Raw genomic sequence first — 13,782 nt, 5'->3', positions numbered from 1 at the left:
AAGGCCAGCGTGTCTGATTGGAGTTGTGATTTCTTTCACAGCATAAGGGTTAGTATTTACGTATTGGGCATTTGGGATTTTGTAAGGTGTAGAAAGTATGGTTTTGATGAGTGAGGCATGGCTAGGTTTCTTTGAAAGTATTACGGGACCCTTACGTTCTGGTTGGTGTACCAGTAGAGTGAGGAATCCTTCAGGATGAACCAGTACTTCTTCCACTTCTGGATGAAGTAGCCCTTGGCATCCTTCTTCTTCCAGAGCCAGCCCTCACAGTCGCCATGGCCCAGGTCTTTACAGGAGATCCTCCGCCGGCTTCCGCTGGTCAGAGAGCCTGGGGGAGGGGGATTAGCAGGGAGACCTCATTACAGGAACTACTAGCATGGAAAGCTCTAAATACACGGTAACACTGTTTACCAGTTCCTCGTCTCTCCGTACCAACCCACTATCCTGCTATGCTCATAGGTTCAAACTCATAGGCTGCACTATGCACTATCCCCAAAGCCACTACCAAAAATCTCTTAAAACTACCCACCAAGCCACTCTGCTTTCCAGCCCCTCACACTAACCACAAGTCCACACAAGTCTCACAGCTTCAATCACAGCTTGGGCTGTTGAAGTTCAGGAGCTCAGACTACCAGCTCAGTTTTATAGATAACATAATGATGCTTAATGAAACTTTCGTTTCTTACCTTTGGTTCTCTTTTTGGTTTTAGTCCTTAAGGAGGCGTAATGAAATGACTGAAAAACAAAGAAAGACAATAGAGAATGAATGGAGAAGCCGATCAGGGGTATTGCTGAAACAAAGAGCACAGAGCCCCACCACCCAACACACAGGAGCGGAGGTAGTTCATTCAAGTCCAGCTTATATACATCCAAAACCTCAAAATACAATCAAAAATGGAAGGTAAAGCTTCAAGAAAGAAACTTCTAAGACACTGATGAAACGTTTGTTCACTGAGTTTCTTTAGGTTTTTCCAGGTTATATATAGCAAAGTGTCCTCATAACTCGTTCCTGTGTGTAATCTCCAAACCCCAGTAGTATCCAAAGCAACATTATATTCTGTCATTGGAAGAGCAGTCTCATTAGTCATCTTAAAACCTGTGCTTAGGACTTTAATCAGAAATGTGCAAGCCAGCAACAGTGGATAAGGCATCATTACAATGCAGGACACCTGCCCCAGAGACTGTTCCACACTTTCTTAATTATGTGCTCTGCCTCCCATGTCTTTTCAAGGCAATTAAAGGTATTAAGGTGCCAGAAGAGCAGGTTGCTTGCAGAACCTTGTATTTTATTAAAACCATCCATTGCTTGTCCAAGCTCTACTGCACTGGCACCCCAGTGTCTCCCTAGGGTGCTATTAAAAAAAAAAAAAAATGATACAGGGTAACCGAGGCACATGAAAAACAATAGTTGAGCTGAACAACAGCATGCCTGTCTCCTTATAAATGGAATTCGTCTTTACAAAGGTGGGTCTGGGGTAGGGAGTGGCACAGTCAAACTGATATCTCTTTCCTCCAGGGAATAGACTTAAAAGGTACATTTGAAACAATGGCTGGCCCGGGGATAAATGAGTTAAGAGAGCCCAAATTCCTTCTTAGAATTATGGAAGGTTCATGTCTGAAAATTTAAAAAATAGTTGCTAATAATACTGGGAGTGTCATAGCCTCTCATCAACTGAACATGACTTTCTTAACCGGCTTTTGGAGAGTTAGCCAGAGCACTTCAACTGAAGCTGAGGAGCTGAATAACAAGCAGAGAGAGGCTGTGCAGGGTGGCTTATTAGGGTTCTGGTGGATTAGACCCATTAAAACAGTGTCCCCCCAATGACAGCCTTCCTGGATGCTCCTGATTAACGTTAGCTTTAGGGCTGATTGATTAAAATTTACACCCGAAGAATGCTTGACAGCCCTCTCATTTCTATTACAGGTTCCTGCTTTTATTTTTTAAAATAATTTGTATTAACCAGTATGGTTTCTTAACTGAGGTAAACCATGGTAAAAACACAGTTAAGTCTAGTAAAGTCTGAATAAGTACAGACACAAAACATGGGAAAATATGATAAACTATTTCAGAATATGGGAAACCTCAACATTACTGTATAGATTGAACTTTTATATAACATGCTTCATATTGTACAGTGGTAGACACAGTCAGCCATGAAAAAAAGAAAATGTTGTTTAAAAGCAACCCAATGTCCTGATTATTCCACATTATGTACTGTACAGCAATTATTTCTCTATTTTAGTGAAATGAGCCTTCATGTACAGTATCTCATTTTCCATCATGTTATTCAGGAACAGCTTGCTTACTGTATAATTAATGGCTTCTCTTTGATCTCAGCAAAAGATATGTTCAGACCTCAAGGAGCTGGTTATTTCACTCCAGTGAGTCAGAGTGGAAGAGCTGCTTCCATCCAGTCTGTGATTCCTCTCTCCTGCACGTGACTCCAATCCACACTCCACCAGCATCTACCCTCTACATGGTTCTATAATAATATTTATTTTCTTACCTGTTTAATATCCCTTTGTTTGTATTCTGTATGGTTCTCTATCATTGTTTCTACCTTAGTATTTGCCATGCTACAAACTGTTCACAAAAAACGCTTCTCATATTCTGAAGTGAGGAGGGGAAGTATATTAGTGCTGCGCCCACGACTGTATCTTGTAGGTGAAGAACTGTGTGCTGTGCGACACTAATATGTTTCCCCAGCAGAGCTGAAACTTAACATTAAAAAACAGACTACAGAAGAAAAAAAAAAATCCCTTAATATACAGAATGTTTAAAAATAGTACTAATAGCATCAAGTTCATTTGAAAAGCTGCCTGAGTTATTTTAGTTTTCAAAGCAGATGTTCAGTGGGGAATGAGCAGCATCATAAAATCACCCCCCTGGCTTTTTGGCTCTCGAAAAGAGGACTTGGACTTGAAAAAAGAAAGAGCTACACAAGGAAAAAAAATGTGGGTAAAGCTGTGATCTGAACACGAACACACTTCTAGAGCTGACATACCTATAGCCAGAAAATATTAGCGATAACCTTGGCTCTTGGTGATTACGTTATATGTATCCATTTGCACCAACAAATATTCATATTCTTACACTTGAATACCAGTGGCTTTATGTGGGTTCACATGTATAAATAAATGTTGTCAAGTTGTAGCCCACTTGATTAATTATTACTACTCTCTTGTATTATTTGCATTATTACTGAAACCTGTCGTATAAATAGATTATTCAATTGTTTCATAAGCACAGTGCATTGCTTTAACAGCGATTTAAAACAGTTAGTTATTTAAACTGGTCCTGCAGCCCAGGTCTGGGTGCAGTTTATACTGGAACGGTGGCAAGCATGCCAAATATGCATGATCTAAACAAAACAACTATAGAGAAGCATACCAAACACACATCATTAAACAGGTAAGCCTTTAATATTGTTATGTTGATGATATATCCCTTTAAATAAGAAGATGACTAGGGCTTACCTTCCTCATGGATGTGACTCCTTGTCTATCTATTCCAGAACTAGCATACCTGTAAAGAGAGGGGAGAGGAGTGTTAGGAAGGGGGGGTTACAAAGAGGACAAAATCATTGTCTGAACCATTGACAGCTTACTCATTAGACATGCTTGAATTCTCATGACATGAGCAATACATCAGCTTCATCTCCAATCAGCATCATAAACAGGTCACTGGCAGAGTTTAATATGAAACGTACATTTATTGCTAATGGAACAAGGATGCCAAATCAAGTGACAATGCATTGTGCAGTATAGAGGCTGGACACAATATAACATAACACTGTGGTCCTTCTAAAAGTTCAGTGGGGTATATCATGGTAAAAACAAGCAAAGGTAGTGAAAAAACGAACTGCAGTTGTTAACCAAAGCATATTAAATGCATTGTATAGATATGGCAAAACCATGGGAAGCTTTCATCAGGGGGTCATTATGGGCAACCAGGAAGGCAGTGATTCATCAGAAATATTTCAGTGGAAATTAGCACACTCTCCTCTCATTTTTGAGGCTTTTTCTTGTAGAACATACATCATTTGTGGAGTCTTGGATAGAGAAGCACCTGCCAATCAAGAACGTACTGTTAGCCCTCTATCAAATGCAGACCGGGAGGGAGATGCAGCATTTACATGTTACAGAATATCAGGGATCTCATTTGCATAACAATGGATCAGCCACAAAGTGTGTGCTACATACACAATCTATAATGCAGTTTAGAGGCAATTACAGTACAGATAGGAGATGCTCTTGCAATTAGCTTTCCAAACCTTTCTTAAACTATCCTGTTTCATGGCTTTGGGTTGCCTTGGTTTAATGTGTGTGTTTCATCCCACATGAATGCTATTAGTGAGCAGTCAGCTGGATTGAGTGGAGCACACTGGACCATCACTATGTATCATATCAATACCTCTATCCCCTTGATTCTTTCTCCACATATCTCATTAAAAGACTGGAAGGGACTGTGTGTTTTGGATCGCTGTCCTGCTGCAGGAGCTGAATTGATGTCCAATTAGACACCAACCAGATGGCAGCACAAGTTTGTGGGGGATGCTCTGATGCTTTTCTTTACACATAATTCCATTAATTCAATAAGATCAACACTCTGACTGCCACTGAACTCCCCCACACTATCACATTACCTCCCCCATGTTTAACTGTCGGCACTGTGCCCTGTGGTAGCATTTCCTCGCCTATACCGTCAACAAACAAATACTTGGGAGACCCCTCGAATTTCACAAAAACAAAAGTATACCATGTTTTTCCTATGCATTTATCAGTCCAAGATTAACTTATCTGTTCTTTGCAATACAAAATACCCATACATACTGTACTTGTAATACTGCAGTATAAATACATTTTAGAGTACACAGCTTTAAATGTCAGGTGTTCTTAGCACAATTACACAAATGATGTTTTTCTGAGCGCATAGTCAAAGCACTATATAAAAAACATTTTAAAAAAATCAAAGGAAGTGTAAAATGTATTTAATTAAATATTATTTAATTCAATTGTAGTGCAGTACTATATATATATTTTGAAAGGGTAGTGTAGAATCTATAATTTGTGCCACCTAAATGTCTGAAGTCAAAATATAGCTTCACAGGAAATCAAATGGCAGAACTGAAACTTAGCTTTAAATAAACAAAAATACAGAATGTTTAAAAATAGTACTAATAGTACTAAGTTCATTTTGAAAGTTGCCTGGCTTATTTTAGTTTTCAAAGCAGATGTTCTGTCGGGAATGAGCAGCAGCATAAAATTGCTGAGAGCTGTCACAGGCCTGAATCACCCCGCCCCCGCACCCCCCCCCCCCCCCCCCCCCCCGGCTTTTTTGATTCTCAATAAAGATGACTTGGACTTCAAAAAAGAAAGAGCTACTCAAGGAAAAAAATAAAAATAAACATGGGTAAAGACGTGCTCTGAACATGAACACACTTCTAGAGCTGACATACCTATAGCCAGAAAACATTAGCGATAACCCTGGTTCTTGGTAATTAAGTTATATGAATACATTTGTACCAACAAATATTCAGATTCTTCCACTTGAATATCAGTAGTTTTATGTGGGTTCAATATTATGAAGAGCTTCCTTGTCTCAAGGTGGAGCCTTCTTGGTTAATTGTTACTCTTGCATTATTTGCATTTTTACTGAAACTTGTCCTAGAAATAGATTATTCGATTGTTTCACAAGCGCAATGTGTGCTTTTACACCAATTTAAAACAGTTAGCAATTTAAACTGAACAATCTTTACTGAGCTTTAGATGTTCATGTTTTTTGTTTAAGGAATTAAACTTAGATACTGTACTTCACTTGTTTGTTTTAAATGGATGTCTACTCTGGATATTGAAACTTATTGTCTCTCAATACGTGTTGGTTTCACTGTATCTGTGAAACCTCCGGTCTTATCAAGTCTATATGACCACTCCATAGGTGGGGTAGCGTTGCTTGTCAGTATTCATGTGACCAAAATGCGAATCATCCTTCCTATGTGTGTATTGAATGTCAGCCTTGTGTGTTCACTGTGCATTGCGGCTGGCAGCCTGCTCGCTCACAGGCCTGTGGGAGTTCGCTCTGTGGTTTCCTTTACCTCACTGCTGCTTCGCTGTGATCCAGCCCGCTGACAGCAATCACACTCGCTTCAACTTAAAGAGTATGCTTCTGCAGTTAAACACTTTTTTACAGTTTTTTTTTACTGGACTATTTTCTTTTTAAGTTTAATGCTCCACTACATGCAATGAAAGTATTTATTTTTTTATAGCAAGATGAAGCTTCCCATTTTCACTGGTGGAGACCGGGTTCATTAGCAGTGCACATCATTTAGAAAAATAAAAAATAAATTCACATTTTTGTTCTGTTGGGTAAGGAGTAACGCCTTCAAATACATGTATTTGACTCTTTTTTAGCTATTTTTAAAGCGTCCAAATTTATGTAGTTAGGAACACTTTGCTTATGTTTTGTATTTATTTTTTATTATCAATTTTACCCCCATGTTCTACCCGATTTGAAATGCCCAATTCGCTGAAAAGATTAATAAACCGACCCAACAGAACATGTGCTAATGGACAGTCAACAATTTCAAAATGATATTCAGTGGAAAATGCTAGTATGTGGTGCTTATAATTAATTTACAGCACAAAAAAACACTGTATTGCTGTTCACTTCAGTCTATTATAGTTTGCTAAGTATCTAATTAAACTTTTTTTGTTTTTGTAGTTAATGGAATAACAATAAACCTTAATTTATCCAAAAACTAGAAGGAAATCCATTGTGAGGTGAACTGAGCCCATATCCTTTCAGTTCAGACATGAACTTGCATTGCACTGCAACTTGGTAACCACTTGTTTCTGCTCTTCACAGTGGTTTTCACAGAACAGCTCAACAGAGGAAGTCTACAGATTACAAACAGACAGGTTTTATATACTTTCTATTCGCAGCTGAAACCCAACAGCGACCCAAACAAGAAGAGCCAGCAGAGTCTACTTACCGATCCGAGTCTCCTCGCAGCGTGTCTCCAGCTCTCTGCAAGACAGAACAAGACGCTTGTGAAGGACAGCTCTCGAGTCATGGAACAGACTCTAACCCACACTTCCTCACAGAGGGTTTTGAGAGCTCTTTGCATGGGCGGACAGGAAAATTAGGTCACAAACACATATCTATGCTGTGGCTACGATTGGGGGTATAGAGAAAGAATTACATAAATACATGCATGCATACACATCTGAGTCATTTGTTTGATCTAACTGGGATGCCATGTAGGAACTAAGGTGGTCTTCATGGTTTCAAACAGGTTACAGATGATTTGAATTGCACCACATCGCTCAGCTACCGTAAGAATATAGAGGCTGCAGACCATGTCACCCTCAACTGCTTTACCTGTGCTATGAAAGAGGCTGTGTCTGCAGTGTGTTTACAACAAATGCTGGTAAAATCAAATACAATCGTTAGCTATTTTGAAGCAGGATCAAAGGTAAAGGCAAATTTGATTAGGGGAATCAAATGGTATACAACTAGAAACTGGTATTTTTGTAATTGCTTTTAAATAGAGCCTACAGTATCTAGAACTGCTGCTGTAACTGATTTGTGTTAGAATATGAAACAGTATGATCATGTGCAGCACTAGTTCAAATATGCTTTTATATAATTCTTAAAAGGAATTGTGCACTGTACAAACGAACACAGGCTATCCTTCTGCTTAATATTGAATTAATCTGACGTACACATCATATTAAAATAAAGCCTATACTAATTCACTCATTCAAAGACTGGTAAAAACTAGTAACATCCCAGCAGGTTATTAAGGACTCAATACATCTACTAGTTCTAGTTTCGTAAGTTTTGAAGTAGGTGCAAAGTTGGTCATTTCACTGAAAGGAAACTATTATAAAACAACCTACAGTGATTTTGATTAGGAGCAATTCAACAGTTTTCAGTATTTTTTTGCTGGTTTTATCATTTTAAAATAGTTATAATCCTAGCACTTCAAAAAAACACTGTAAGCTGCATTTTTGACAGCGGCACTCACAATGTCAGTTTGTCATAAATGCATCAGTGTATGCTGCATCCTTATCACCTCCTTTGTTCCTCCCAGGTGCATTGCAGTGACTGACAGCCTTACTTTAACTCCAGCACAGCTCAGCAGCACTCCTCATCACTAAAGAAGGGACACCTTTTAAGCGCGTAGAGCTACGAAAGAAGCAGCTTCCCCTCTGCTCAGACCAAGAATAGCTTCTCCCCCAAAGACTCAATTACACCTGCAATCTCTTTTCTCATCTAACAGCTTTGCTTTGGCTCTCGGGTTTCACAACCTGTATACACATTTCCCTTAATACCCCATCACTGTCTCTATTTATAAAACCCTCTGAGATCCTATTTTTTTTAGCTTAGCAATCATTGTTTCTAGAATGTCAATAAGTACACAGTCCATGCTTGGAGGCCAGGATGTAAGACTATCACTAACCAGCAGCACAGAGCCATACTCCAAACTAGAGTATTAGGGAAGTGAAGTACATCTAGTACAGTATAACACAAACACACAGTCTCCCTCTCCCCTACACACACAGCAGGCTTTCCCAAACCTGGAATTCCAATCAGCCTAAAGATAAGTGCTGTACCCAATACACCACCCACACACTCAGTATAACACGGTTCCATCTTGCATCCCTCGAGTTGCATAAGCAGATCTCGAGAGAGAAAGGAGGGCTTGCCAGTTAACCAAAAACACACAACAGCTCCTCAGTAAATTACAGACAGTTGCTTGGGTAAACACAGCTGGGCCGCTAGGAATCTGTTCTATCCCTGCTCAGGGGTGGACTCTTCTACCGACTCGTTTGTTTGCTGTTGTTCCTGGAACATCACAGGGCCTTGACAGTGCAGACAAACTGTATCATCTTCCCACACAAAGCAGCACTGCACCGTGTAACCCAACGGTTAGAGCAGAGGACTGGGAGGCAGGAGAGAGCTGATACACTGGCATTTACAGTCAAACCTTGGGTCCACTTCTTTCCCCAATTGTGGCACTTCTCTGTGTATATATAAAACCATTCTTATAAGATTGACATGCACATTTCACTGTATTCATGCCACTTTTAAGGCTTGATAATACTAATGCAGATAATGCACACATTTCCGGGAAAGGGCTTTTAGATGACTCAATTGTCATCTGGTGGCCCTGGTCCAAACCATATGCTCTGAAATAGTTTTTATTAAAGGGTGGGGAGGGGGGCTTCTAAATGTGCAGAATGCAGGCGGCTGACAGCAATTCGGAAACAGCTGCCCAGTTGCTTAAGCATGATCCATCCTGACAGTATTTAAAAAATGATTCTGTAACCTTTCGCCAGCACCGTGCCTCCGCCGAAGAGCTTTAAATGTGTCCCTGGAGGCAGCGCTGAGGCTCCGGAGGTGCCAGCTTGGATCATTGAGTACTCAACAGCTCTGCTGATGTGATGCAGCTCACTGGCTGCAACTGATGCTTTCAGACACCCCACTCCACAGGGCCTCCAAGCAACAAGCGGTCACGTAGGTACAACTGTGCAGAACTGTAAAACTGCATTCTTCAATTCATTATTAGTGTCGGGGCATGACTTGAAACACTCTGTGTAATAATCATTGCGCAGTTACATTAAGGTTAACTAAAATTACAAGTATATACATATTTATTTAAAGGGGCAAAGTTATAGTTTAATTTCCATAGGTGCAATACGTGCATTACGATATATTAGTTATTTAATACAAGATTGCCTATACTGTATGTATCATTAGGTAACTTCCTCCACCAAAGTCACTGGGCCAGAACCCATCTTGGTATGTGTTTCAAGCTGCTGATGGAAACAAACAGGATCAGTATTAAACTGCTTTCACATCAAACCTAGTGGCAGATAAAAAATAACCCAGCCAACTTATCTGAACGAATGTATTTTTCTTCTTGTTTTGATTCACTTTGTATATCATCTTCTGTTGCAGTCATTATATCCTGGTGTTATTTTCAAACTCTGAAGTTTAAAACAACCCTGTGACCTCAAAACATGTTCATCTCAAAGTTCAGCTAGTAGTACACCACAGTGTAACCATTAACCTGCCCCCCCTGCAACATGACAGGGATGTAAGAAATGTTACAATGTTACATCCAGGCAGAGTGCTGCAGGGGGACAGGTTAATGGTTACACTCTGGTGTACCAGCTGTACTTAGAGCTAGACATGCCTGAGAGCTCTTTTGAAGTCACACAGGTGCTTTTAGTACAAAGATCACCAGTATGTGATGACTGAAACCCAAAATGATACACAAAGGGATTCTCAACAAGAAGAATAATACATCAGTTAGGATATTTTAGACTGGTTGCTCTTTAAAAAACAAATATGTACAGGTAAAACGATGGCAAGATTTGTCTAAAGCAAAATCATAACTGGCATAAAGAAGGGTCAATGTCTACAACAAACGGGAGCAATTTTTGGAACTGCGTTCAAATTCAATTTTTTCTTGGTATCTTCTCCTCTTTTCTTTGTTTTTTTAATTACGAAAGTCATGCCAGGGAGATACCAGGTGAAGGTGGAATCATACTGTTGAAACGATAAAAGACGCACTGCAGTCAGAGATGTCATAATTTCTGAATCCTTTCATAGCAGGGAGATCGTGGACCTACGGACATATAGGATTCTCTTTAAACAAATACCAGAAATCAAAAAAACTCCTGTTTCAGCTCATGATTCCGAAGACTTCCCTGAGGACGGATGACTGATAGTATTTGTTTATTCAGAAAAGAAAGAAAAAAGATATACAAGGGAATGAAAAAATAATTAGTTCAGCAGTTTGAACCGATCAAAGGGCATTAGATATGAAAGAGTGAGGTTGCCAAGAAACAACAGGGCCTGAGAAGCAATCATCATGGCTGTTTAATAGGCTGCCTCGACTGCTGCGTTAGAGGGTTACCGTTATCTCCAAGTGGGTGACAAAAAAATGAGAACATTTTTGTATTAATGGCCTGTGTGGAGGATTCATCTGTTATGCAAATGCTATCGCTGGCATGCATTCTAGTCAGCTTTAGGTACGATGAGCAGGCTTTTATAGAGGGCTTATGGTAAGCACTCAGTCAGCAGGAGCCTCCATAGCTAACGCAGTCTGTTTGTTCCTAAAATGTACGATAACTCAAATACTAAACCAAATAAGATTCTGATAGTACTGTATTTTAGAGTCCTGGTTTAAGATTAAACAACAACAAAAAAAAACTAATCTAACAACACCACATCATCTCAGAACAAGCGTGCCTTTGCATTCACAAAGCACCTTTCCAGAAAAAGTACAGAACAGACTGCAGCAGTATTCACATCGTGACACAAATCTGCATAACTGCTTTTACAAAGTGCACAACTGACTGGTGACTGGGATATTTTTAAAACGGGACAGCTAAAAAAAGGCTTTCTGGGACACGCAGGATGATGCAGGTCTGAGGTGAGATAATTTTCTGACAATTACGGATGATGTAATTCACAGAGGGACTGTGCCGTGCAAGCTGTGCAGACAGCAGCTTGTGTCCACACAGCCTGCACCTGAACTAAATCCTGACAGCAATGGCAAGAGACAGCCATCCCTCCTCCTCACATATTAAAGAAATGATCGATCCAGGAAAGCTCAATCTGCTGTCACTCATGTGCTACTCATGCACTCTTCGCTATTATTTTGAAACAAAAACTATCGTGAATTGCATTGAAAAACCAGGTGTTTTTTTTTCCTTCTTTAAACAACAAAAATATTCACAAAACGTTTTTTGACCCACAGGAGCCAGGCTGGGCTAGGTCAGTCCTTAACTTTAACCACAAGCACAGAGGTAAGCCCTAACCCTAACCCTAACCCTAACCCTAACCCTAACCCTAACCCTAAACCCAACCCTAACCCTAACCCTAACCCCACCTGTCGCCTGTCACACCGCTGGCATAATTTATTCATATTAAGAGTCTAAAACATTTTCTGCTCCTCTGCCTGTTAATTTTAAAGTTATTAGATTTCGACAGTGAAAAATGTGACGCTCCCTGGCTCGATTAACTTAACCGTTTCTCTCTTGCATGCTAATCCCCTCTTTCCCAAGCAAATAGAGAGAGTGTCTTTGGAGATAAAGTACAGGCACTCGTTAAGATGGACTGAGCATCTGCGAGTCGTGGGGATTGAGAATTCCCTAATCCCAGGGAAAAACACTGATGTGCAAAATTGCAGAAACTGAGGGGCTCTATTACTGGAGCACAGGACTGTACTGTATGGAGTATCAGACTCAACTCCATTAGTTCAAAGTGCCTTGGGATGGCTTGCCATGAAAGGCGCTTTATAAATAAAATTTGATTTGATTTGATCTGAAGTACAGTAATGGTTAGAGCACTTGAATGCAGTGTGAAAGGGAGTGGGTTTGAGTGGCTCAGAGTATTTACTAATCCTACCACTACTAATATGACTAGGTGTCTGCACCAAGGCCATTCATTCCATCTGGTTTGTGCTCCAGGGTTAGTTGCGGGTCAGTTAGCTCTATGAGGCCTGGCAGCTTTCCTGTCTGTTGGGTCCTGCTCCCACACAGGTCCTGCACACAGGGACACCTTTTCCTGTCTCTTGGGTGAGCTGTGTGTGGATATGGGGTCTGAAAGTTTCAGTGGCAGGTGCAATCAATTGAAGGATGCAGCTGTTTGCCCACACTAACCTCTCTTATGCGCACTCTCACGGCATGCAGATTTATTGTCCCGCTTTGTGCACTTTATGAGAGGTTGATGTCTTTTTTTTCTCCACAGACTATTACGTGTGCATGCAGAAGAACTGCAGGGCTCCATTTTCCTTAAGGTATCTTGAAGTTAAGACATTCTTGCTCTAGCACAGACACTGGATATGCAGTATTCCACAGCCCAATACCTGTATTCAAACAGGTTGAAGTCATTCTGGTTTGTTCTGTGGAAAGAGCTGTGCTATACCTCTTGATATGCATTATATTTGTATTTACTGTGTATATCGGTATAGGAGCAGGCTGAGGCAGGAAGCAACGTGGCTATAAATTAGGCAATAAACTCCCATACACTACTGCAGCCCCACAAGCAGTGAAGTCTGGTGAGCAAGAGTCCTCTATGAAAACATTATTACATGTTCTGTACTACTACGACTTCTACTACTACTACTACTACTACTACTACTAATAATAATAATAATAATGATGTATTATATGAATATTATGAAACTGAATAAATATATGCCAGGTACTCTAGGGCTGTATCCCCTTTCCTGTAGGCAGACTGCCTGCCCATCCCCAAAGCACACAACTCAGTAGACTGAATTCAATGGACCGTTTTACTGCTGCCTAAACGCCACTTCTGACAAACACAAGGCGGGGCAATTATCTGAGCCACTAACGCCTGAACGGTAACATACTTAGACTGACCTTAGCCCTCAACTTTCACTCATTCCCAACATCTGTCTGTCTGCCACTTTATAATACTGCTGTGGAAAAGCCATTCACTGCAAGGAAATGAAACTCGACAGCTGGAGGCACAAAACATGATGACCAACCAGGTTCTAGCTCTAACAGGGGGTATCGATTCATCAGAAATATTCAGCCAGTTATATTTCATTATGCATAGTTCTATATATTACAGTTATAAATATGGTGAACTGCGGCAAGAAGGCAAGAGGTAGTAACTGAACAGAACTATGTTTTCCACTTTATTAGGACCAGTCCCCTGGACTGCATTTGAATTAGAAATCGCCCTGAATTAGAAAGCAGAATGAGGTTGATCATGTGATAAAATGAGGTTGA

The 13,782-nt window shown here is 40.3% G+C and overlaps 1 protein-coding gene across 4 annotated transcripts in view; it reads right to left on the bottom strand.

The window, feature by feature from the left end:
* The window catches only part of LOC117412451 (connector enhancer of kinase suppressor of ras 2-like), a 111,447-nt gene that overhangs the window by 15,785 nt on the left and 81,880 nt on the right, over positions 1 to 13,782 (bottom strand). For all 4 annotated transcript variants that reach the window (XM_058989293.1, XM_058989294.1, XM_058989295.1 and 1 more), the window contains 4 exons: positions 6,993 to 7,027; positions 3,478 to 3,526; positions 687 to 735; positions 156 to 328 (listed from right to left, as the gene is read on the bottom strand). In XM_058989293.1, the coding sequence (XP_058845276.1) occupies positions 156 to 328; positions 687 to 735; positions 3,478 to 3,526; positions 6,993 to 7,027 (306 nt within the window). The remainder of the gene's footprint in view (positions 1 to 155; positions 329 to 686; positions 736 to 3,477; positions 3,527 to 6,992; positions 7,028 to 13,782) is intronic.

The sequence above is a fragment of the Acipenser ruthenus genome, chromosome 16 (genome assembly GCF_902713425.1).
Source record: "Acipenser ruthenus chromosome 16, fAciRut3.2 maternal haplotype, whole genome shotgun sequence".
Taxonomy (NCBI): domain Eukaryota; kingdom Metazoa; phylum Chordata; class Actinopteri; order Acipenseriformes; family Acipenseridae; genus Acipenser; species Acipenser ruthenus.
This window is presented reverse-complemented; position numbering and strand designations above follow the sequence as displayed.